The sequence below is a fragment of the Lepus europaeus genome, chromosome 2 (assembly GCF_033115175.1).
Source record: "Lepus europaeus isolate LE1 chromosome 2, mLepTim1.pri, whole genome shotgun sequence".
Lineage (NCBI taxonomy): Eukaryota > Metazoa > Chordata > Mammalia > Lagomorpha > Leporidae > Lepus > Lepus europaeus.
The window spans coordinates 68,187,216-68,214,711 of NC_084828.1; the positions used below are offsets into that span (position 1 = coordinate 68,187,216).

Consider the following 27,496-nt stretch of genomic DNA (forward strand, 5'->3'; position numbering starts at 1 on the left):
AGATCGCTTGCTGACAATAGCAATATCACATGAATACTTAGCAAACCGTTTCAACCATTAGATAACAACTTAAGAAAACATTTACCAGAAGGTCCAATGCCTTCTATAAATTTTAAGAATCATGTATTTGAAAACACCTCTTAAATATCTAACATGGTGTAGTTTGTTTAGCCAGTAAACTTAAGCACAACCATCTAAAATGTTTTTAGTTTCTTTCTACCAACACGTTTAAAACATATGATACACAGATTCAGGTCACACAAATTAAAATGTATCTTTGATTGATTTTAGCAGCTTAAATTTATGGACAATCTTATCTATAAGCCATTTAAAATAAAACTCAATAAAATTTCCCCATGTGGACATACAATATGTACACACATATAACATAGCATAATAGACCAATATAGCAATTTTAATAATAGCTTTTAAAATCTTTAACTCTTTTTGTAGATTGCCAATTGATTTGAATTGCTTTTTGTTTTTAGTAACCTCAGTTAACCATACTTTCTCTCAGTTGGTACTGTTAATACATTATTGGCTTCATCTGTCCATCCCAAAGTACTGAATATAATAAAAGTGGCTGGAAAACGTCCATAGGAACCTATAGGAGGACAGCTAAACACAGAACCAACAACGCTTTAGTTTTATGAGCAGCAAATCATATATAACTGTGGATGACAAAAGACTTTAAGTCGCCATGTTTAAAATTATAAACTCATCAGCCAACAAGAGGCACTTGCTTACTTCACAGTATTTTTGAAAGCACCTGTAGGAGTTTACAAGTATTTAACCCTGTAGGCCTCTGGGGCTTTCTCATTAAGATAACTATCATGTCTAGTAACACAAGATCATTAGACTTTTTAGTTCTCAAACATTTGTATTAATAGCATTTTCCATTATAGAAACTTAAAGTCTGGTACCACATCACATCTTGACAGTCCTTCTAATATAATCCAAATAGACTGATTAGTTGGTGTCTCTATATGATGAGAGACATAGGTCCTTCGATTTTTTCAGTTGGGCCCAAACTGGAAAAACCAAAGTCCAGGATTTACTGGAAATTTTAGAGACCAGATTGTTTGAAACTTTGATTTTTTGAATGCCTGTCAAGAATGCCAAGAAGGCTCAAAATCCAAAATATCTGGTTGAAATAAGATTTCTTAAAATCATGACATAACATAGACCAAATTTGATCATTGTTACAAGGTGAATATTCAAATTTTTGAAAATAAGCACATATTTAAATGACCCATAGCTCTTAATAAAAATTCAGCTGTTTTTGAACAATTAGAATTTAACAGACATCAAGAGAACATAATAGATTACTTTAACACATTGCTTTAACAGAGCATCAGAGTTTAATTCTATGTCAAAGAGAAATTGAGCTTCCTGTGATCTTTTGCTGTGAGGTTTCCTTCCTTTACCTTCTTTCATATTGGTGACCATGTTTCTGTGTTTCTGTGTGTAACACATCTTTAAGCATCTTTTGCAGGGCTGGATGAGTGGCAACAAATTCTTTCAGTTTCTGTTTGCTATGAAAAGTCTTAATTTCACCTTCATTCACAAATGAGAGCTTTGCAGGATATAGTATTCTGGGCTGGCAGTTTTTCTCTCTTAGTACCTGGGCTATGTCTCGCCATTCCCTTCTAGCTTGTAGGGTTTCTGATGAGAAGTCTGCTGTGAGTCTAATTGGAGATCCTCTAAGAGTGATCCGACGTTTCTCTCTTGCACCTTTTAGGATCTTTTCTTTATGTTTCACTGTGGTGAGTTTGATTACAACATGTCGTGGTGAGGATCTCTTTTGGTCATGTTTATTAGGGGTTCTATAAGCTTCCTGTACTAAGATGTCTCTGTCCTTCTCCAAACCTGGGAAATTTTCTGCTAGTATCTCACTGAAAATGCCTTCTAATCCTTTCTCCCTCTCCATGCCTTCAGGAACTCCTAGAACCCGAATGTTGGGTTTTTTAATAGTATCCTGTAGATTCCTGACAATATTTTTTGGATTTCTCATTTTCTCTTCTTTTCTTTGGTTTGCCTGTTTCCTTTCCTGTTCTCTGTCTTCTAAGTCTGTTATTCTCTTTTCTGCTTCGCCCATTCTGTTTTTAAGGCTCTCTAATTTGTTTGTCATTTGATCTATTGAGTTCTTCATTTCATTGTGGTTTTTTGTCACTATCATAGTTTCATGTTCTACTAGTTGTTTCATTTCATTTTGATTCCTCCTTAATATTTCACTTTCATGAGAGAGATTTTCTATCTTGTCCATTAAGGATTTCTGTAGTTCAAGAATTTGTTTTTGAGAACTTCTTAATGTTCTTATCAATTTTTTTGAGATCCACTTCTTGCATTTCTTCGATCTCATCATCTTCATAATCTTGAATTGGGGTGTCTTTTTCATTTGGGGGCGTCATAGTGTCTTCCTTTTTCTTGTTAGCTTGGTTTTTGCGTTTGTTGTTTGGCATGTTGGAGATATTTGGTTTCTTCACTGTGGTGTTTTTTCTTGTTACACTATGGCTCTATATTAAGTGGACTGTCTGCTTTCGGTGGAGCCTTAGAGGCTTGAGATGAGTGTGGACTGAGAGCTGTGTTTGGTTCCTCAGGGCTGAGGGTGTGTCAAAGATGACACTCCCAGGTTAGGTGTGGTAAATCTCTCTTTCTTTTTTTGATTTAAAAGGGAAGTAATTCCGCACAGCTGAACGTAATTGGAGGTAGTTAGCAGGCAAATGATATACCCACAGGAGCCAGAGATCGGAAGCTCTTTCCCAAGGACCACACAGGGAATCTCTGCTGCCCTCAGTGTGGGCTCCAATTCTCCTGCAGTCTCCCACTGGGTTGCCAAGTTAGATGCTAATCTCCTGTTATCTCGCCCCTCCCCCCAGAGTCAGGTTTTTCTGCTAGGCTCAGGTCCGGTGCAGACCTGAGGTCGCCCTGCTTATGACGTATGTCCAAAATGGTGCCTGCTTTGTCTTGCTCGCCTTTGAGAGGTGAGCGGAGAGAGAGAAACTTGTGTCTGTATCGGTCACTTTTTAAATTTTTTTCCTCTCTCTCTTCTAGTTAGCCTGGTGAACTTTTCCCCACGGAGTTTCAAGCCTCGTTCCCTCTAGCCTTCTCTTTCTGCTTGCCCGCTGGTGTCTCGGGCTATTGAGGTTCGGCTCACCTCGCGTTCCAGCGCTGATGTGTTGAGTCTGCCGCTGGTGTCCCGAACTTGGGCTCCCACGCTCTCCACGCAGGTCCACTGTGAATCACTAGTTCCGGAAGAGTTTCCTCTGCTGTTTCATCCCCTACTCTTCCTTGACCCTGCAGTATCTCCACTTATATTAAACTGTCTCTCCCCCGGACTAATAGTGTGCTCCCTGCCTATTCTGCCATCTTGCCGCTCTCCAGTTCTGTTTAATTTTTATAAGAAGTTTGTAAATTTCTCCTTAATGTCTGCTGAGAGCATGCATGATTGAGATTGCATTAAATCTATAAATCAGTAATGTTATTAGAGGTGTACACATTTAGAAACATATGTGTTCTTTAATTTTCCCTTTTATCAATCATAAACAATACGTCTTCATTTCTTAATAATTATTATGAAGTCTAATTTGTTTAAAATTAACCTAACTATACAAATTATCTTATGGTTGTTTCAACTTGCTGTGTCTACTAATATGTATCTCTTGAAGGCAGTACAGAATTGGACCTTTTATTAAAATTAATGATGATAACTACTTCTTTAATTGATATGATTAGATCACTGACAGTGCAAACATTGATATGATTTGGTTTAAAGTGATCATTCACTATTTGTTTTCCATTTATCTTTTTTTGGGGTGGGTTGGGGATGGTTTCCTCTCCCTTCATGTCTTCTTGTAGGTTAATTAGATATTTTTATATTCCATTCATTCCTTTATTTGTTCTAAGAGATATATATATATATATACACACACACACACACACACATATTTTGACAGGCAGAGTGGACAGTGAGAGAGAGACAGAGAGAAAGTTTTCCTTTTCCGTTGGTTCACCCATGAACCAACGCACCGCACTGATCTGAAGCCAGGAGCCAGGTGCTTCTCCTGGTCTCCTATGCGGGTGCAGGTCCCAAGCACTTGGGCCATCTTCCTCTGCCTTCCCAGGGCCACAGCAGAGAGCTGGACTGGAAGAGGAGCAACCGGGACAGAATCTGGCGCCCTGACCAGGACTAGAACCCGGGGTGCTGGCGTCACAGGCGGAGGATTAGCCTAGTGAGACACGGCACTGGCTTAAGCTACATATATTTTGTTGTCCCTCTAACTACTAACAATCCATACTCTAATACCACTTTATATTTCACACATAATCCTTTGTACTCACCACTCCTAACTTCACACTTCACTGTTTTCATCTCCTATGTCACAAAAATAATAGATTTACAAGAGAATAATTCCATTTACATGTCCCTAATTCTATATTTTGTTATATCTTTTACTTTACAAGTTATAAACCTCTCTCTCTCTTTTTAAATATTTATTTATTTATTTGAAAGTCAGAGTTACACAAAGAGAGAAGGAGAGGCACAGAGAGAGAGTGGTCTTTCATCCACTGGTTCACTCTCCAAATGGCCGCAATGGCTGGCGCTTCTTCTGATCCAAAGCCAGGAGCCAGGAGCTTCCTCCATGTCTTCCCACGCAGATGCAGGGGCCCAAGGATTTGGGCCGTCTTCTATTGCTTTTCCAGGCTGTAACAGAGAACTGGATCGGAAGTGGAGCAGCCAGGACTTGAACTGGCGCCTATATGGGATGCTGGCACTGCAAGTGGAGGCTTTACCACTACACCACAGCTCCGGCCCCTACACTTCTCTTACAACAGTATTATTTCTATTTAAGAAACTTGCATTTTAAGGAAATTACAAGAATCAAAAAAATTTGTTTATTTTACTTACCTATTCATTATTTTTGGTGTTCTTTTTCTTTACCTATAGATTTGGTTTTCTGTCTAATAGCATTTACTTTTAGCCTAGAGAATATTGGTCAACATTAATGATAGTCCAGGTCTGATTAGGAAAACTTCTCTCAGCTTTTTAGTAGAAAAATACTTTTTTCTTTTACATTTTAAAGTGTTGTTTTTAAGCTGACATTGTGACATGATGGCTTAAGCCACTACTTGAGGTACCACATCCTATATCAGAGTGCCAGTTTGAATCCTACCTCCTCTGCTTCCATAATGTGTCTAGGAAGCAGTAGTTGATTGCTCAATAGTTGGGTACCCATCACCCATGGATGGAGCTCCTGGTTTCTGGCTTTGGTGTGGCTCAGCTCTGGCTGTTGTAGCCATTTGGGGAGTGATCTAGCAGATGGATGAAACTCTCCTTCTTGTCTGTATGATGTTGTCCTATTGGTTTCAGGCCTTCATTGTTTCTGATAAGAAGTTAGTGATATGACAATTATTCTCTTTGATCTCTAGGATGCAAGTTTTCTTATTCTGGTTGCTTTCTGAATTTTTCTTTCTCTGATTTTTTTGGCAATTTGATGTGTGTATGTGTGTGTGCATGTGTATTTATCATGTTTGGGATTCACTCAGCTTCTTGAAACCATAAGATAGAATTTTCCACCCATGTGCGAAAAATCTCATTCTCTTCACCTAATGCGATTTCTATTTACATGTACTGCACCACTTGGTAACGTCATACAGATCTCCAGAGTCTCTGGACACCTTTAAGAATCATCATCCTCTTTGTCTTCCAAACTTTATTATTTCCATTATCTGTTTTCCAGTTCACGGATTTTTATTACTGCCATATTCAATCTTTTTTTTTTAATTCTAAAATTTCCATTTGGCTACTTTCTGTATTTCTTTATTATGATGGCTAATGTTTCCTATCTCTACAGTCTGGATATATTTTCCTTTAGTTGTTTGAATGTATGTCCTTTTGATCCTCTGAATCTGTTCTTAATTGCTTTAAGGTTCTTGTCTGCCCAACCCATATTCTGGGCAATCTCAATGTTTGTTTTTCCCTCCATAGTACTTATACTAAAGATTACAATTTAATTTTATTCTGCTTGCTTTGAAATTCATAATTGCTGGTGATATCTTGTAGAACTCTCAGATGCTTTGTGTCTTCCACAGAAAATTGTTGATTTCTGTTGTGATAGGCTGTTCATTTGCAGTCTGATCAGTCTGAGCTTGTGTAGCTCTCATTTTATGACTTTGGGGCAGTAGTAAATCAGTAGGAAGCATGGTAGTTTGCAAATTTAGTCCTTTATCATATCTTGGAAAACTTCAACCCACTTTGCTTAACTTTTCCATTAATGTATTCTATTAATATATCAATGTATATTAACATATTCTGCTCTGACTCCCCCCCCCTTCTCATTCTCCAAATCAAGGTATTGATAGTTGGCATATCCATCAGAGAGTTTCTATGCCTGGTTTTTCTGGTTCAATTCTTCTTCTATGAAATCAGCACATTTAATGAGTTTAATTATATAATAACTTTTGCTCCTTTGTCATTCTTATTTTTTATGTAAATTGTCACCAGAATATAAACATATACTAGACACTGAAATAACCTTGAATTTTATATGAAATCTTTGACAAGTTACAATGGTAAGATGCATGTGGTATTTTCTTACCTCCACTACAGTTTTGCAGGTGGCAGAATATTTCATCTGTTCATTAGTTAAGCAGTTTAATTCTCCTATTATTTCCCCACTGAGCACATAGTCTGTGTAAATTATCTGATAATCTTTATCCTCTGACTCCATTTGGTCAATCCCCAAACCTGGTTTTGATCTTTTAAGCTGTTCAATAAGAATTAGAAAAATACATTAAGTCAATTAACATGTATTACCAAAACCAATTTATGACTTTTCCCACTTTGATTTTAACATTTGCAATATGTTCATATAATTTTAAGAACACTTATAACTTGTTTTTAGAACTTATTAAATTAGTGGTGACTTAGATACAAAGCATTCTTAAACATTCTGGTCTTTCTGATTTCTATTAGTCAACCAACTTGTACCAGCTACCTTATAATGGCTAAATCTCCAACTCAGGTAGACCTAAGATAAGTGATAATTTATACCATAATTTTTATCTTAAATGCTGATCCTTTTGATGATTCTTTTTTATCTTTGAGAAATTGTGGCTTAAACAGTAATGGGTATTGTTTACTGTGTCTGAACATGAATATTATCATTTAGATGATTGTTGCTGTCTCACAAATATAACTATTTAGTTCTTAATACCCAAACTTATTAATTCTCAATTTCAAAAAGTTTTCATTAAAACTTGTGCTCAAAAGTGCATTTGTAAATAATTCTGGGAGTGGGCAGTTCACTTAAGAGTTAAGATCCTGGTTAAAATGCCTGTGTGCCGTTATCAGAATGCCAGGATTTCATATCAGGTTTTGGTTTTTGAGGGCAATTTCCTGCTATTGTAGACACTGAAATGCAGTTGTGATGGCTTAAGTGACTGGGTTCTTGCCACACACATGGGAGACCTGTAGTGAGTTCTGGTTCCTGACTTCAGTTCCTAGCCCAGCCACAATCAGTTGTGGGCATTTGAGGAATGAATCAATGGATGGCATTCTCTCTTTCTTTGTCTATCTCTTTCTGTCTTTCTGCCTCTCAAATAAATGAAGAACAAACAAAAACACTCTGTCTTACCTTTACCATGCCTGAAATAATGATGTAGATTCCTCTGGGCTCATCACCTTCTTCAAATATATTATTTCCACAGTCAAATGTAACAATTTTGGCTCTTTCCTAAAAAATATTACCAAATATGTGAGCCATAGTGCTGGGCCCTGCCACGAACAATATTTCAATAATGATTAGGAATATGGAAGTTTATATTTCGATAGATGTTTTTATATTTTATATTAAGTATCTTTCAATAATGTCTGAAATATCACGTTAGTAATAAATTTATAAGAGAAAATAGGAATTATGAATAGCAAAGAGAAGAAGGTGGATTTTCACAGATACATGTAATTTCAGATGTAATATTTATTTGTAGAATGGGAAAGAAATAATCTAGGTATAAGGATGAAAAATATTTCATCTGGATAAAAAATAATGGCAGCATATGTAGGCTGGTGGTTCAAACATGTCTGATATATATTCATGCTCTAAATAGCTGATGAAATAAAAAATCACTTATTCAAAATATTTTAAGCAGGTGGAAAAATATAATTGGTATCTTGGTACCAGACAGGCATAGAAAACAAATATTATTAGAAGTTAGATTCATTTATATGTTCATTCCACAAATACTTACTCAGACTATAGTATACATTAGTCAAAGTACTAGGAACTAAGTACTCAAAAGATGCATTGAAATTATAGTAAAGGAGGTAAAATATGGCAGAGGAAAGAGATGTAAGCATAATGTTAATTTAGTGTACTTATTGCAGCAATAAAAGTACATACTGGATACATTGGTGGCAACTTCAGTCTGCTGAATGCAAAATGGACCACAGGATGGTCCTCTACCAATTGGAGTATCTGACCCCAAAGTCTACTTCTCCTAGGGCCTGTGGTGTCCAGAGGAGCAAGAAATGTTTGAAAAAGACAAATGTGAAGGAGCAGTCCATGAAAAGTAAAAAGCATCTAGAAATGACTGGGATGAGAAAGCAGTGTCAAGTGTGTGATCACCATTGAGTAGCACAGCACAGAGCACAGAGAGTGTCTGACGCATAAAAAACAGAAGTTGAAGACACAAAAACCGACTGTGGAAGGGAGTTGCACATCATACTCGAGGATTTTGATTTTATATAATGAGAAATAAAAGGAAAATTTAGCGAATCTTACACTAGAGCATACTACGGTGAAATCCTTATTTTTAAAAATATTATATCTTGGTTCATTAAAGATGAATTACTAGCAAATAAAAATTCTACCTGGATGAAGTTTATGAGGTTTTCATCCTTATCTAGCCATGGAATATGATATAGGGTTTCTTCAACAGTCATAGGCTTGATAATAGATTGAAAATCGAGCACCTCTCTTGTTTTGGCCATGATTAACTGAAATCACAAAATTTAAAAAAGATGATGAACCAAACTGGAGTTCACAGAATGTTCAAAACAATATTGTTTTTGTGCTATTTCCTGTTTTTTATATATATGTGTGTATTTTTTAAAGATTTATTTATTTGAAAGTCAGAGTTATACAGAGAGAGAAGGAGAAGCAGAGAGAGAGAGAGAGAGAGAGAGAGAAAGAGAGAGGTCCTCCATCTGCTGGTTCACTCCCCAGATGGCTGCAATGTCTGGAGCTGCGCTGATCTGAAGCCAGGAGCCAGGAGCTTCTTCCGGGTCTCCCACATGGGTGCAGGGGCCCAAGGACTTGGGCCATCTTCTACTACTTTCCCAGGCCACAGCAGAGAGCTGGATCGGAAGTGGAGCAGCTGGGACTCGAACCGGTGCCCATATGGGATGCTGGCACTGCAGACGGCAGCTTTACCAGCTGTGCTACAGTGCCAGCCCTATTTCCTGTTCTTGATCTGATTTTTTTTTTCTCCCATGAAAACCTCTAATCTCTCCTCTTTACAAACTCAAGTATATTGGATACACCTGAAGAGCACAAATCATAAATGTCCATTCAAAGAGTATTTACAAAGTGAAAATTCTTTGTAGCCAGCATCCAGATTAAAAATAAAACACATGGTGGCCGGTGCCACAGCTCACTAGGCTAATCCTCCGTCTACAGCGCCAGCACCCCAGGTTCTAGTCCCGGTTGGGGCACCGGATTCTGTCCTGGTTGCTCCTCTTCCAGTCCAGCTCTCTGCTGTGGCCCGGGAAGGCAGTGGAGGATGGCCCAAGTGCTTGGGCCCTGCACCCACATGGGAGACCAGGAGGAGGCACCTGGCTCCTGGCTTCGGATCGGCGCAGCCTGCCGGCTGTAGTGGCCATTTTGGGGGGTGAACCAACGGAAGGAAGACCTTTCTCTCTGTCTCTCTCTCTCTCACTAACTCGCTGTCAAAAAAATAATAAAATAAAACACGTGCTCTCTCTTGACCTCTCTTTCTTATGCTCTCTTTCTCTCTCTCACCCTCTTGCCCTCTCCCCCTCACCCCATTGGGCTTCCCCCACCCAACAATAAACCTTTCCTCTAAAAAAAATGTTTTTACTACACCTGAGAATCCTGCCTTGTGATCTCTTCAAATCATCATTCCTTTCCAAAGACTAGCATGGATTTTTCTACAACTGTGTTTGTTAAGGTTTTTATTGTCTCAGGCTTTATCTACATGAAATCAGGATATGTATTGTTTGCTTTTGGTTTCATTTGCTCAGCATTGTGTTTCTGAGATTCATCCAAGGGTTGCAAGGAGCAAAATTTGTTCATTTTATTTTCATTGCTGTGTAGTATTTTGTTGTATAAATACATCACCACTTTATTTACCTATTGCTTGCCATTTGGGCTGCTTCAGTTTGAGGCTTTTATGAATAATGCTACTTTGAATATATGCCTGATATTAATAAGCATACATTTTCATTGGTTATCTAACCTCATGTTGGGTAGTAAGATTTGCATGTGTTCAATAATTTTTCCAAGTGCTTGTATAGATTTATACTCCTCCTCTAATGTTCCAGTTATATATGGTGGCCTACATTTGGTATGGTAATTTTAAAAAATTAAGTTTCTTATAGCTGTGTATCACTCTGGTTTTAATTTGCATTAAGCTCAATGCAATTATATTTAACACATTTTCCTATATTTATAGACCATCTGAATATTCTCTGTTTGAAGTGTTGTCTACACAAATCTTTTGCCCATTTAAAAAGTGGACTTTCTATTTTGTTTTTATGGATTAGTAAGAGATTTTAAAATATATTTTAAATTTATTTTTCTGTATATTTTAGGTATGAGTTCTTCTTTGGATATATTAATCTTGCAAATATCCTCTTCCCTTTTGTGGATTACGTTTTCATTTCCTTAATCTTTTAATAAAAAGAAGTTTTTGATTTTTATGTTACTTAAACCCAATTTTGTGTCCTGTTTAAGAAATCACAGCCTATGCCAATATCATTAAAATTCTAATATCTTTTAGAATCTTATTGCATTACCTTCTACATTTGATTCTACAATATATCTTGAATTGTATGGTGTGAAATAAGGGTTCAGATTCAGGAATGAAATAGTGAAGGCATTCTAACAGAGAAAAAGAAGCTATTGAGACAAAATTCAAGCCTAACCAAGTGGCAAGATATTGTGTTGATAGATTGAGTCAGTATTACAAAGATGTCAATGCTCCTCAAATTGATATGCAGGTTGAATGGAATTTCAGTGGAAAGTTCAATGGAATCTGAACAACTATTTAGTGGAAATTTCCAAGCTGACTTTTACATTTATTTGAAAATATGAAATGTCAGAAACTAGTCAAAATAGTCTAGAAAAAAAAACACAACTGGAAGACACACATGATCAGATATGAAGTATTAAGTTTTAGTTGTAAGACAATGTGATTTGGTTCAGTAATAGTAATAAACAATGGGACAAAATAGACTGTAAAAATCTATCCACATCCACATATTACACAATCACTTAATTTATGACAAAGGCTCATATAGTGTAACAGAGTGGGGGTGTTTCACAAATTATGCTAGATCAATTGATTATCTATATAGGAAAAATGCTAACTTTGACCTAGCATTGTTATGGAAGACATTCTTTCTTTTCAACTTTTAATGAGCTAAAACTTTTTACTGCTTATCAGTAAAAATTTATTAACAATGGTTGTGCATATTTTATGGTCCTGTGTAATATTTCAATATATCAATATACTCTGTACTTGTTAAAACATGGTAGTCAACATTTTCCCTTCTTCAACATTGCTTTATGACTGGAGACTTGAAGCATCTTTCTTCTGTTTGTTCACTCAGTATATACCAGTTTATTGTGAATTATAGTCTCTCCTTCTATGCTGTGTATCACTGGAGATTTACTCCTTTGATCTAACTACAATCTGGTACCCGTTATCCAAACTCCCTATTTTCCTCCTCCATCCCTCCCATCCTCTAGTAAACACCATCCTGTGGGTCAGATTGAGTTTTTTTTTAAGCTCTCACATATGAGGGAGAACATGCAATATTTGTCTTTCTGCTTCTGGCTTATTTCACTTTTTATGATATCCTCCAGTTGCACCTGTTTGGATGCAAATGACAGAATTTTATTCTTTTTAATGAATGAATAGTATTCCATTGTGTATGTATGCCACATTTTTTTTAGAGGAAAGGTTTATTGTTGGGCGGAGGAAGCCTGATGGGCAGGGGTTGGGGAGAGAGGGTGAGAATGTGAGAGAGAGGAGGAGAGCATAAGAGAGAGAGGTCAAGAGAGAGCACTTGTTTGGGAACAGCTCCTGTTAAATCTTTGCCGGGAGGGGTTGGGGTGGGCAGGGAGGTAGGAGCTGACACCTGTGGTTGGGCCATGTGGTCACCTGGCTTCCAGCAATGGTGGTGAGGGCTAGAGCCTAGGATGGTGTCCAGGGCATAGATTGCATCACAGAAAAGACTGCACCATTTTACTAATATTCCCCCTTTTGTTTTTATAAAGCAGGTGTGGTACGGGCTTACATCAACCCCAAAATCAAGGAGGGGTGGAGGGAGCCACATTTTCTTTATCCATTCATCTGATGATGGCTACGCACCTTGGTTGATTCCATATCTTGGCTACTATGAACAAAGCTGCAAGAAACATGATGGAGCAGGTATATCTTTGATACAATGATTTCATGTTTTCTGGGGGTATATCCAGTAGTAGGATTGTTGGGTTATATTGCAGTTTTATTACTAGTTTTTAAAGAAATCTTCAGACTATTTTCCATAGAGACTGTACCAATTTGCATTCCCAATGACAAGTGTATAAGAGTTCCTCTTTTTACACATCCTTGCCAGCTTTCATTACTTTCTGTCTTTTTGATTATAGCATTCTGACAGGGGTGAGTTAATATCTCATTGTGGTTTTGATTTGCATTTTCCTGATGCTAGTGGTGTTGAGCAGTTTTTCATATATTTGTTGAGCATTTGTATTTCTTATTTTGACAACTGTTTATTCAGGTCTTTTATCCATTTCTTCACTGATTGGTTGTTTTTTTGTTTTTGTTTTTGTTTTTGAGTGTTTTTAGTTCCTCGTATATTATGGATATTAATCCCTTGTTTGAAAAGTAGCTTGCAAATATTTTCTCCAATTCTGTAAGATATATTTTCTCTTGCTTCTTTTACTGTGCAGAAGCTTCTGAGTTTGATATAATACCATTTATCTAGTTTTGATTTTGTTGTCTGAGCTTTTGGGGTCTTGTGCAAAACTGTCATTGCCTACACCAATGTCTTGAAGTGTTTCTCTACATTTTCTTCTTGCAATTTCATAGTTTCACATCTTTGATCTATCGAGTTATTTTTGTATTTGGCAAGAGATAGGGATCTAATTTTATTTTTCTACATATGTATGTCCAATTGTGCCAGAATAATTTATTTTTAAGGTTTTTTGTTTGTTTCATTTACTTGAAAGGTAGAAAGAGAGAGAGAAAAAGAGAGAGGGGGGGGGAGAGAGGGGGAGAGAAGGGAAGGGGAGAGAGGGGGGAAATGTCTTCCATCTGCTGGTTCATTGTTCAAATGCCTGCAACAGCAACAATAGCCAGAGCTGAGGCAGGCCAAAGCCATTAGCCAAGAACTTCATCCAGGAATCCCATGTGAGTGGCAGGGGCCCAAGCACTTTAGCTGTCATTTGTTGCTTCCTAGAATGCATTAGCAGGAAGCTGGATCAGAAGTGGAGTATCTGGGACTCCAGCCAGCACTCCAATATGCTTGCCAGTTTTTAAAAAAATAACTTCTGAGCAGTAAATTGTGTAAGTAAAATCTACTTGTTAAATTCTCTAGAATGTTGTTTGAATTTTGTTCAAAAGGCTTATTAGTTCGACTAATGTTTTATTGATAACTAACATCTTAGTACATTGATATTCTGAGGAATAATTTGTAATCTACTGCCCTTAGGTCAATTCCTGCTTGAATCCTGTTTTCGTAAATAAAGCTTTTTTTTTTTTTTCAGAGCACAGTCATGCCCATTTATCTGTAAATTCTCTAATGTCCTTTTGTTTCTATAATGTCAGGATGCAGTGGTTGTGGCAGCGACTACAAAACTCAAACAATATAAAAGGTTTATTAAGTTGGCCTTAACAGAGAATGTGCCAACTCTTGCTCTACAGAAACATGTGTTCTGTAAAATTTTTCAATTTGTGCCATATAGATGTTGCATAGTTTACATAAAACTCATGTTTACAGATTTAGATTTTTTCCTATAATTTGTAATATAACACTTTCTACATTTTCTTTTATTGAGGAAAAACTTTATTGATCTCATTTCTTGAAACCCTACTGAATTTACTTACTAATCCTACAGATTTATTTTTAAAGATCTATTTATTCATTTGCAAGTCAGAATTAGAGAGAGGGAGAGATAGAGAATTAGGGAGAGAGAGTGGGAGAGGGAGAGAAAGGGAGGGAGGGGGAGAGAGAGAGAGAGATCTTCCAACTGTTGGTTCACTCCCCAGAGGGCCATAACAGCTGGGCTGGTCTAGGCCAAAGCCAGGAGACGGAACTTCGTCCAGATCTCTCACACGGGTGCAGGGGCCCAAATACTTGGGCCATTAGCAGGGAGCTGGATCAGAAGCAGAGCAGTTGGGACATGAATCGGTGCCCATATGGGATGCTGGCAAACGGCTCTCCCCGCCCCCCCACCCCCACCCCGTGATGTTTTAAAAAATTATTACTTGAGAGACTGAGAAACAGAGAAAGAGAGAGAGAAGGAGAGAGCGAGACTGTGTGTGAGCTTCCACTGATTGATTCATTCCCCAAATGCCTGCAATGGCTGGGGCTGGGCTGGGCTGGAGCCAAGAGCCAGGAACTCAATCCAAGTCTCCTCCATGAGTGATAGGAACCCAATTACGTGAACCAGCACTGCTGCAGTACAGGATCTAGGATCTCAGGAAGCTGAGTCTAGAGCCAGAGCTGATGGGACTTGCACATCTTAGCAGCTAGACTCAACGCGCCCTTCAGTCCCACAGTTTTTATGTTAACGCCCTATGATTTTTAATTAAAAATAAAAAAGCAGTTTTCTCCTCTTTCCAAAATTTCCATCTCTCAGTTTCCATTCTTTCCTCCTAGATGAAGCTAAGACTTCCAGCCCAGCATTCAGTGCTTGGACACGATACTCACTGCTTTCCTTTCACTCCAGAGTTTCATTGGAATGCTTCTTAATGTCCTGCTAGCTAATGCAATGTTTGCTGTTAGTTTTTTTTTTTTTTTGATATCATAAGCTACTTTTTATTCTATAAATGGAAAAATAACACCTAAATTAAGACAAAAACTAAACTGGAAGCAACATTACCATGACAATGAGTTGAAATGATTTCAGTGTGAAAAGTTCATACAAATTATTAATGCTTATAGGAGAGTTTCCATACTAGTCAGCATACTGCAACAGAAGAAATAGAAATATTTCATAGTCAAGACAATCAATAAAATGGAAATATAATCCCTCTTTATCCCTTTCACATCAAATTAGTAAAGGAGAATCTATGGGTGCAGTGGGTGGAGGAAGCAGTGAGATAGGTCATGCCAAGTATTCATGCTTGTGAGTTAAACTGTGGTGGGTCTGGCAGTTTGGTAATACTGTATATATGTCATCACAATTTCCATATTCTTTAGCTTCTATCTCTAGGACTCTATTCTAAGGAAATGGAACAAATATAATGAGATCTTTATGCCCAAAAGCATTCCATGTATCCATTATTTATAATACAACATTATAAACAATGTAATATACAATGGTAACTTATTAAGCCAATTATGGTATATCTGTGACTACCATATAATCATTTAAATTTACTTAGAAAATGCTCATGAAACTATAATTTCAAGTGAAAGTTTGTTTTATGGATTCACCCATCATCCTTGTATGACTTCTCTCTATACAACGATGTATAGCTTAAGTTCTGCCAATGTTAGAAACCAGATTTCACGGGCCGGCACCGCAGCTCACTAGGCTAATCCTCCGCCTTGCAGCGCCGGCACACCAGGTTCTAGTCCCGGTCGGGGCACCGGATTCTGTCCCAGTTGCCCCTCTTCCAGGCCAGCTCTCTGCTGTGGCCAGGGAATACAGTGGAGGATGGCCCAAGTGCTTGGGTCCTGCACCCCATGGGAGACCAGGAGAAGCCCCTTGCTCCTGGCTTCGGATCAGCGCGGTGCGCCGGCCGCAGCACGCCAGCCGCAGTGGCCATTGGAGGGTGAACCAATGGCAAAAGGAAGACCTTTCTCTCTGTCTCTCTCTCACTGTCCACTCTGCCTGTCAAAAAATTAAAAAAAAAAAAAAAAAAAAAGAAAGAAACCAGATTTCACCCGCACTAGCCACTTCCTTTTCTGTGTTGGACAGTCTTTGGCCCATTTATATACCCACATATAAGATCTTGTCTTTCATTTTCTTCAACAACTCCATTTAAAATCACTGCTAGTCACTGTCTTCAGGATATCTGCAAGGGAACTCGTGTACGTTTTTTTCTGAAGTCAGTGGCTATATTTATGCAACAATGGGCACACTTCAGAAGAAAGAAATTGTTATATATTAATGTTAGCCGTCACAAAACACACTGAACACCGGAGTAAGGGAAAGGATTTATTGCTGTTGGTTTTTAACAAGTATTTTTTAAATCAAGTTAAGGATGTTTCTTCTGTTATCAGCCTTTTAAGATTTTTTTTAACATTCTGAGTGAGGGTTGAGTCTTATAAAATTGATTTTTCTTTTCTGTGTGAGACACATAGCTATTTGGGGGATTAAAAACTACTTATATCCAATATACTACCATTTAACATACTTTTAAATCTCATTCAGTACTATTACACTATGAAGTTTTATATGTGTACCCACAAATATAAAAGCTTTCTGTTTCTATTCTATTCCCATTTTGGTGTCCTGTTTGTATTTAGAGAATGAATTGGGACCCTTTCTATATTTTTACATGTCATTGTATCATTTTAAATAACTTAGAGGAAGATAATATAGACAATCTCAACTATAATTGTTTTCCTGAATAGTTTATATGTAAAATATTATTTCCATGTCCCTGGTAATTTCCAAGAATATACTGATACCCACTGTAACCTAGAATGAAGACTAGATTCACCAGGCCCTTGGTTTGGGAGCAAAGCAGAGAAAGAGGTGGTTCCTCACCAATGAAAAAATGGAAAGAGGAGTTGACTGCTGGGACTGTAGGAAGGAGATTATCTGTTTTTAGATAGCTATTTTGAGTAAGAATTTCATCTCTCAGGAGTGTTGATATTAGAAAATGTCAAAAGTAGGATTGAAGATCATGAATCACTATAAATGAAGTAAATATACTTTCTTTGATAATACTCTATTTTACCTTATTAATTTCAGCACATTCAATTTTATGAATAATTCCCTTTGACTTGAAAACCTTCACAATTTCTCTAGCCATATTGAGCATGACATTAATCTCCTCCTTTGATTTCATGGTGACAGCAATTTCTGGGTGGTCATATTCTAAGTAGCCTGAAAAAAAAAACATATTTTCAGATGAACTAAAGGACATTGTTTGAAATATCTCAATAAGTGAATGTTAAGCCCCTGGAGTGTAACCCTGAACATGGGGAAATGTCTCTCTCCCTGATGCAGCTGTTGCAGTCAGCCATTATTTACCATTGGTGCCTGAGGTCTGAATGGCTTTTCTTGGCAGGTCTCTTGCTTGTCCCTAATTTCATGGAGAGTGATAGCCTTAGTCCTAGGTTTACCGTTACATTGATCCACCTGCTCTGGACACAGGGAGGCCACTCAGAGCTTTAGGTCTGAAGTGCATGACCCACTTTCCTATTCTGTTTGAATTTGATTTTTTAAAAGGTTTTATTTATTTATTTGAGAAGTAGTTACAGACAGAGGGTGAGATGGAGAGAAAGGTCTTCCATCTGCTGGTTCATTCCCCAAATGGCACAATGACTGGAGCTGGGCGTCTTCTTCCAGGTCTCACAGGCAGGTGCAGGGACCCAAGCACTTGGGCCATTTTCTGCTGCTTTCCCAGGCCATAGCAGAGAGCTGGATTGGAAAAGGAGTATCTGGGACGTGAACTGGTGCCCCTGTGGGATGCTAGTACCACAGATGGAGGTGTAACCTATTACACCGCAGTGCCAGCCCCTGAATCAGAATTTTTTATTTTATTTTATTTTATTTTATTTTTTGACAGGCAGAGTGGACAGTGAGAGAGAGAGAGAGAGAGAGAGAGAGAAAGGTCTTCCTTTTCCGTTGGTTCACCCTCCAATGGCCGCTGTGGCTGGCACGCTGCAGCTGGCGCACCGCGCTGATCCAAAGCCAGGAGCCAGGTGCCTCTCCTGGTCTCCCATGCGGGTGCAGGGCCCAAGCACCTGGGCCATCCTCCACTGCACTCCTGGGCCACAGCAGAGAGCTGGACTAGAAGAGGAGCAACTGGGACAGAATCTGGCACCCCGACCGGGACCAGAACCCGGTGTGCCGGCGCCGCAGGCGGAGGATTAGCCTATTGAGCTGCGGCACCGGCCAGAATCAGAATTTTTGACTATAGACTGTGCTTCTGATCGATTCCCACTCAACCTGGATCACTGTGAACTCACCTTGCAGTGCTTCTAAATGAGTCATCTGTCTATGCTTCTCTGCTTGTCTCATCTGGATTAATGGATGCCCATGTAGATTTCATCCATTTAGATTCCACATTTGGGCTTTTCCTTGTTCACAACCTTTTATGTGGCTTGGTAACTATCTACCATACAAGATCTCTCAAGGCTGATTTTATATCCAGACTTTCTGTGTTATCTTGAGCCCACCATTGGGTCTGAAACCCCTTTTTCCTCTTCCTCTCCCATGATCATCATGTTACAGTAATATCTGTTCCACTGCCACTATTCGTCTTGCACCAGGAGCATGAGCTGGCATGACTCACAGCCTGCTGCCATGTTTGTGCACTGAGCCTCCACACAGTCACAACAGAGGCATGTAAGACTATGCTTGGATTTGAACTCATTGTAAAGCCTCAGTCCTTGGGTGACCGCTCTGTGGCAAGCAGAAAATACAGGTAACTGATTTCCTTGTGTCACTCACGGAAGGTACATGTATTTCTGGCTTGGAAGAAAATAGAATAAGGCTCTAATGACCTGTGTAATCATGGAATACTAATGAGGATTCTTTAAACAGAAATTAAAAGGTCTCAATTGTGGTATAAGGCAGACAGAACACATTCATAGAGCTATTATTACACTGTTCTCATCGGAACCAGAAAGTGTGACCCTGTTGATTGTTTCCATTATCCACTTCATCATTATCAGTGAGTAGGATTTCTCAAGGATTAGGTTAGTTATAAATGCCATTGCCTTTCTGAACGTAGGATGGGAAGCACCTACCTAGCTCTTTCATAGATAGTTCCATGTTTCTTATGACTCGCTTTAATAACATCTACGGAACAAAAGAAATGTTACTTCCACCAGAAAAACAAATAGTTATTTGTTCAATGTCTTAATTTAGTTTTTAATACAAATGAAAAACTGCAAAGAAAAGTATGATGGAGAGTTTTCAGGAATTAGAACTGAATTGTGTGCAATTAGTTTTCTTTGCTTGAGCAAGAGCAGTGGAGAAGTGGCATTCCCTACGCCAATTTTGAGAAGCACGAAGGTGCATCCTATTCTTTTCCTTATGTGTAATGTGGCTTAGGATACTGTTTGTTCTTAAAGTGCAGGTGTGACAGATACTTTCTCATTCAGCCTTATGAAAGCCTCCAAATTTGGAACACAGGGATGGCTTTCCACTGTAAATGAGTAGAAGGTTTGGCCAAGGTGTGGAAGAGCGGAAATGAGGACAGTGTTTTAGAAACTGAAGTTCTTTGGTATTTTCTCCTACAGTTTTCTCAAATTGCAGTGCTATCAGTGGCTGGAGGTGGTATTTAAAGTTGCAGGTGGAGAAGGGAGGGAAGATACTACTTTTTGTATTCTATCACATGTTGAATGGTCATGTTTTGGAGAGCAAGTCTTTGGGCGTACAAAATATTACCCAAATGTACTAAATCATCGTGAAAGGTAAATATTGAACTCTACACAGGCAACAAGATTTTGGGCCTGTTATTAGTGTTAATCTACCTCAATGTAGAAAATCAGAAATGAAATCCAGAACTTAGATCCTAGAACTGTCTTTGCTGCTTATTTGCTCTGTAGTTTTTGCACAGTCATCTAACCCTCCTTGGCCTTGTTTTTCTTATCAGACTACGTTTCCCTCTTTACTTCTTTCCATTTGCCAGATCACCTGGTTTCATTTCCTTTTGCTGTTTACTGTGGGGGTATCTAGGGATAGAAGGAGTTGGAAGGAAATAGTGGGTCTCAGGAGGAACCTCCATTTCCTCGACATTGCCTTAAGATCTCACCTCCCCATATTCTGCACTTAAGACACCTGTAGCCTGACACAGTCTAGGGCTTGCATTGGGAGGAAGCTGCCTACCACATGTGGGTTTCATGGCTTTCTCCACAAGGACAGAAGGTGACTTCCAAGAGCCTTGTAGCTTACTAATGTGGCACAGGTATTTCTGTAAGGAGGCATTGAAGTAATTTAAATATAGAGAATTTAAGTTTTCACAGGAATTAATTAGCAAGCCAGGAGTCAGGAACCACATTTACATATATAGACAGAGGATACGTTGAGTGAGGACAACTGATTAATGGGAGAACAAACTCTTTTCTTGGTATTTAAGGTTTTCCTCACCTGTTTAACCTGTTTAGAACTTGCGATCTGATCAATTATGGTCATCACATCCATTTCACCTTGGACATATCCTTTTAGTATAGCATATCTAAAGGACAGCTGGTGGCTCATCTTTTGATCTATTATTTGCAGCAACTTTGGTGTTACGAGCTGAAAAAAATTTTATTTGACTAGTTTTACCAAAATTGTTGATAATAAGATAACTGCCCTCAAAAATAATTGCAACAATCTGCCTGGGTTCTTATTTTATTCATGGCACCTCTATGACTTCACAACTATAGCTATTTCTCTGTGACTAATAACATCGGGCACCTATGTGAAGTTTATGACAATTCTTTAATTGTTTCCTTTATGGAGATTTGAATGTGATTTTTAACTAGTTTAAATTCTTGGAAAATATTGTGGTTCATCTTCTGGGCTTAGGTAATAAAGTGACAGTCTAAAAAGTACTGCCATTTGAAAGCTATGTCTGCTAATTGTCCTAGTAGGTGATTCCTTTGGGTTAGAACCTACCACAATCGTAATCTCTATTAAGATGCATAATTACGTTCTTTCCCTGTTTCTTTGCTGAGCGTTTAAATCTCCAGGTTATTTGCTACCAATGTGCAGTACCCTAGCTCCAATAAAGTTGGCTGATCTTTGTTTTCCTACCAAGGTTCTACAATGTAAACACTCTGTCCCCAACAAACCGCCATTAATCCCTGAAGAGTTTATCTTCCTCTTTCAAGATTCCACTCAAGAATCAGCTCACAAAGGAAGTCTTTGCTATTCCATCAGCATTCTGTGCTACATCTTACACTTATCCTGCCATATCACATTGAAATATCTAGATTACTTGTCATTTCCCTTCTACAGTAAACTCCCCAGGGACAGAGACTGTATCTAATTTGTCTTCCTGTTCCAAGGGGCTACCGTCTGATACAGGGTGCAGAATTTCCTGACTATATAAATAAACTTTTCTTAGATAGTTTATCAGTTTTTTTGTACCATCTAAACTATTAGATAGACTATACTTTCCTATCAGCAAGAGTTAACTGATTATTGGAATAATTTGGACTTGCCTTCCTTAGGCCAAATTGTGCGCTAGCAATACTAAGAGCTCCACAGAATAGAAAGAGGAGAAGGCTATTTTTAAGATATGTGAGAAAAGATCTAAATGTAGGGGAGGGGCCAGTACAGTGGCGTAGTAGGTTAAGCCCCTGCCTGTGGCACTGGCATCCCATATGGGTGCTGGTTCAAGTCCCAGCTGCTCCTCTTCTGATCCAGCTCTCTGCTAATGGCCCTGGGAAAGCACTGGAAGACAGCCCAAGTACTTGGGCCTCTGTACCCATAAGGGAGACCTGGAAGAAGCTCCTGGATCCTGGTTTTGGATGAGTCCAGATCTGGCCATTGTGGCCATGTAGGGAGCAAGCCAGTGGATGGAAGACCTCTCTCTTTTTCTCTCCCTCTCTCTTTCTATAACTCTGCCTCTCAAATAAATAAATCAATCTTATAATAAAAAGAAAGGCTGTGACTATAACATTCAAATTAGACCTTTAGAAAAAGATATAAATGCAAATGTTCTAATCCATTAATTTTGTCTCTAGATGAAATAGGTGATATTTCTTTATACCTTCCATAGTGCTGATATGTGTGCATGTTTTGGTTGTATATGAGTACAGAAAAGCATACACATACTGAAAATATCTATCCATACATACTTATATATCTTATGATGGAGTGCATTTCATTTCATAAAATATAGAACATATAAATATCTACCCATCATATTTGTATAGAAACATGTTCAGATATTCAAAGCTTATTTTTATATCCTGAGTCTATGATACTATGAATATAAATAACAAGGAATGTGTGTTTTTGTTCTTGATTTGCATACTATTTTTTCCCTATGAATGGTTTGCATGTTTGTGTGTTCTGAAGATTTCCATCTTTTATCCCCCAGGAATCTATAAAAGAAACATTAGGTCAACTTGCACTTCAATTAATATAGATATTTGTTCCATGTGTTCTCTATTGAAAGAACAAGCTGTGATAAGTATTTCCTTACTTTCATGTTAGAAATGTATTTCTAATATAATTTGGATATTCATAATATAAAATTCTATAAAAGCTGTCAAAGAGTGCTTTATGTATTTATTTATTTATGAGACATAAAAACAGACATAAAGACAAAGAGAGCTCTCATCCTCTAGGAAATGAAGGCTGGGACTCAACTACTTAGCCATCCCCTGCTGCCTCCTGATGTGCACAATAGCTTTCATCTGGAATCTGGGGAGGAGCCAGGACTCAACGCAGACACTGTGATATGGGATGCAGGTGTCCCAACTACTAGGCCATGCCCGCTCCATGAGCTAAAATTCATAATGTAAGTATTGCTCAATAGCAGTTGGTAACCATAAAACAAGTAAACTGATTTTAGTCCACATTTTATGAAAACAGCTGGAATTTAAAATTGCGTGATTTACTTGTTCTTTACCTTCAAAATGCGCAGCAACCGAAGAAATCGAGCAATTTTCATAACGACCATTGTCTGGATCAAGTCAAATGAATAACTAATGGAATTTGTTTCGATCAGTATTACGTCTACGATGCCAATGAGTGTAATTGCTAACTCAAATATATTCCAGGCATGTGAAAAATATGCCCTCCTCATTGCTGCTATCTGTTGATTGGAAAAGAAATTGCAGGAATGTGTTTTTGCTTTTTCTCAGACTTACACATCACCAGTCAGGTTGCTACTTCTCTGATTTACCTTAAGACTTTACATCTCTGAAAAAATCACCAAGAAACCTAAATCAAACAGACAAACCAAACTTGTTCATCAACTTTATCCTCTAGTAAAGGAAACACTAAAAGGACTATTGATTTAGGATGAGCAGTAAAGTACAGGTACAGGTGAAAAGGAACAGATTTATAGAAAAACACCAGTAAAAAGTAACAGCATGAAAACACCCATGGTGTGTCAGGGTCTTTTAATTAAAACAAGCAGCCTAAATACTACAATAATCTGTGGGTTGAATTCTGTCTTTTAGTACTAAATGATTAATATCCAAAATGGTGACTCGGGGTAATCAAGGAAAAATAGATTTTGTTTATTGGGATACATGCGGACAAGACTTTTATGGAAGTGATTCACAATTTAAATAATGTTTATAAAAAGCTTTTATTCACTAAATCCATTCATGTAATTTCATTCTGCAATGATGTAGAAAAGAAGTTATTTTTGATTTCTTAAAAGTAAATATTCTGTCAGAATTACCTTGACAATTGCATCAATGTCCTCTTTTATTTTGATAAATTGTTTTTAGAGTTAATATAAGGCATCTTCACAGCTAGGCAGAATGCCCACCCTGACTTCTGCCACTTTAAAATAGGCTATTGTTTTGTTTTTTATACACCTCTAGAGAGCTAGTGAAGACAACCAGAGTAGGTAGTAAGGCAGCATTCCTTCAGGATCCCTGAAAAGGAGAACCTGGTAGAAGCAAAAGGAAATAAGAAAAATGAAGTGCCTACAGATCTGCTTGTAGGCAAGGGGCCTCGCTAGAACACGGAGATCCCTTCCATTGCATTGACTACATTAACTCTGTAATGTAATTTGAATTCTAAAAACAAGAATTTCATCACCTTGGATACATTGATGAGAAAACTTTTCTGACAGTTCCATCCAGGGCCAGGTGAATGCCTATTAAAGATAGTTGATGCAGCTTCTACTAGAATGTATGTTATAGAATAAGTTCAGTTTGTAAATTAAGGTGAAACATATCTGAAAACTTTAAATTTTATATCTTTACCTTCATATTTTATTGCACTTCACTAACAGTTAATTGATTTGCTGAAATTACAATACTGGAACAGTAATTTTAGATATTCCAGAATTGTGACTAGCTATGAGGGCTTCATATCATACCATCTACCTTTTTAAAAAAAATCACCTGATTTTTAAATGTGCTAAATTAAAAGATATGCTCACACTATTAAATGATAATTTTACTTTGAAATTTGAAACAAAAATAATGCCTACTATTTTATGATAGTTTATTCAGCCAGTCCTTATTTCAGATAAATACTTATTGAGAACCTACTATAGGTAAGAGAGTGGAGGTTTTCAAAGATACCTGGATTTCAGCTTGGGAAATTGGGTTTCTAGAGGAATTCTGGAGGAAGAGTAGGATTAGAGATTATAACATCTCTTTTAAATATGCTGTTTGAGAGGCATGATGGGCTTTCCCCTCTGAGTTTCAGGAAATTAATTTCTCTAACAGAGGGAAGACTGTTTTGAGAAGAGGTTGAAAATACAAAGAAGGGAATTTGAAGGCAGCATTGTTTATTTGAAAGAGCATAAGCTTTTAAGGAATCGTATCTCTACTCTACTCTTCATTTGTTCGTGATTTTAAGCAATAACGCAATTCTTCAGAGACTCAGCTTCCCGATCTGTAGAGCACAGGCAGAATACATGCTTCACAGGATTAATTTAAGAATGTGAAATGTTAGTGTCGAAATGACTGGCACCTTGCAGGTAATAACTTATTGTTACTAACATAATAAACATTTAAAAAGGCAAAGTAAGCGTATAAGTAGTTATTCCTGTCTGAAAATCTCAGCTGAGGGCAAATCATCTATTCTGAGGCTTAAGTAGAAAAAAAAGGCATGTTAACAAGGGCAAACTGGCCAAACAGAAAAGCAGATAAAGGAAATGCGATGTGAGTGCAAGTTCTCCAACTGAGAAGTGAGGATGAGTCTTAAGGAGGACATAGAAATAAGACCAGGATGGCACAGTATCCACTCAGCTAGAGGGTGGAGTGGTGTCCCTGCAGCCCAGCTCTGGTGTTGTAAGCAGGCCTGACTGTAAGAAGCCCATCAAGGCCACAGCAGCATCTCAACTTTGCAAAGTACAAAGAAAAGTACACTGGATCTAGAGAGATACTCATCTGTTATTTAGGCCAACCCTGCCATGTTATACCAGAGGAAATGAAGGTTGGGAAAAGTTCAGTAACGGCCAGCAGATTACAACGTCCAGGTTTACTAAGCCTCAGCTCACTCATTTCTCCACTACACTATGTGTTAAATTGTTTTAGGGGAATTTTAGTCCTCGCCCACACACTAACCCTAACTGTTGTTTTTTTTCTTAATCTCTTAATTCTATGAGACTTCCTGCAGTCTTTCTGACTGGCTTGGAAATTGTTACACACAATGTGATTGAATTTGAAACTCCTCTTTTCCAATATCATGGGTCTGCAGTGGCATATAATTTTCCAGTCAGGATTTAATGTCCATTTATTTTGTCCATATATCAGATATAATTCTTCTGTTTAAATTTTCTGGCTAAAATTCTTTTATATTGCAACCTGTTGATCCATAAAATGCAATAAGTACCACCATAAATTTGTATATATAGATTTCCATCATTTAATAAATGTCGATTGGGTTTTAATAAAAATTACAATTTTTTCAAGTATAAAAGAATACCTATCAAGCTACCGATCTATTTATCTGTCTATCCAGTATAAAAGCAGTAAGATGAACATCCGTGTACTCATGCAGCTGCAAAGTACAGGAATATTGCCAATACTTTTTACATTCACTCTGTATTCTTTGACTCACACCATCTTGAAACTTATTTTTGCAAATAGAAACATCAATGCTTACACTACGCAAATTTTCTATTGAATTACCCTAAAATAGACTTTAAAAATGAAAAAAAAATTGAGACATGAGGGAGAATTTCATACACTCTTAGAACATTGTCTGGAGTTAGTATTGAAACATTAGATTAGGAAATATAACATGTTCTCTCTCTGTGTCTCAATCTCTGTCTGTCTTTCATGTATATACACAGGCACACACACACTTCAAATTACCTTAACTAGGGCCTCTAGAATATAAATTGCAAGAAAAGAGTAGTTAGTATATTTTATTTCATTGTCATATATTTTATTTAACTGTGGTATCCAACTGATTATAATAGGAAATACATTCATTAGTATCACAAGGTATCCGACATACTCAAATTCATCAGTAAATACTGCCTTATGGCATACACGAAGAAGTAGATGTCTGTAAGAAAAGAAAAACAGTTTTATCTAGCAGAAGTACTGTAGAATTATATAAAATGATTTCTATTATATACCCAGCTCTGTTCTAAGTATAATAGTCCCTGCTTAATTCTGAGAAGCAGCCATTACTTGCTAACAGTGGCATTTGCTTCCATTTTCTTCATCTTAATCTCCTTATCTGTTAAATGTCTTGAGTCTAGTTGCTTGTCTCTTTCTCTATGTTTCTGTATCTTTCATTCACCTTTTTTTTTAAACAATAATAGAAATACTTTTGTTATATGACAGGGATAACTCAAATTGAAAATATTTTAAAAATAAAGCAAGGAGAATCTCCCCCACCTTCCAATAATTCCTCTTTCCCAGAGATGACTACTATTAACAGTTTGAATATTGTTCTAATCTTTTTATATTTATAATCATTATCTGTAAACATGAAAAGAATAACATTACACATATTTTACTGTAATCTGCTTTCTCCTCCCTTTTTTAAGGAATTATGAACATCTTCCCTTGTCAAGGTGTACAGTTGTGAACAGAAGCCTAGAGTGTATGGTAGTGAAACAGTATGAACACATGTTTTATCACAAAATTTAAATTAATATATTTACTTTGAAAAATAGTTTCCCCAACAGGTATGCTAAAGAGTACAACTTGTTTTTTACATTTTAATCCTATTTTTAAAATTATTCA

General features: G+C 37.5%; 1 protein-coding gene across 1 annotated transcript in view; it reads right to left on the minus strand.

Annotated features, from left to right (window-relative positions):
- SLC9C1 (solute carrier family 9 member C1) overlaps nucleotides 1–27,496 on the minus strand; it is a 113,647-nt gene that overhangs the window by 19,577 nt on the left and 66,574 nt on the right. The window contains exons 15-22 of the mRNA XM_062180986.1: nucleotides 26,612–26,807; nucleotides 23,230–23,415; nucleotides 20,751–20,900; nucleotides 19,406–19,457; nucleotides 17,386–17,534; nucleotides 8,873–8,998; nucleotides 7,638–7,736; nucleotides 6,600–6,767 (exon numbers count right to left, since the gene is read on the minus strand). Coding sequence (XP_062036970.1) covers nucleotides 6,600–6,767; nucleotides 7,638–7,736; nucleotides 8,873–8,998; nucleotides 17,386–17,534; nucleotides 19,406–19,457; nucleotides 20,751–20,900; nucleotides 23,230–23,415; nucleotides 26,612–26,807 — 1,126 coding nt within the window. The remainder of the gene's footprint in view (nucleotides 1–6,599; nucleotides 6,768–7,637; nucleotides 7,737–8,872; nucleotides 8,999–17,385; nucleotides 17,535–19,405; nucleotides 19,458–20,750; nucleotides 20,901–23,229; nucleotides 23,416–26,611; nucleotides 26,808–27,496) is intronic.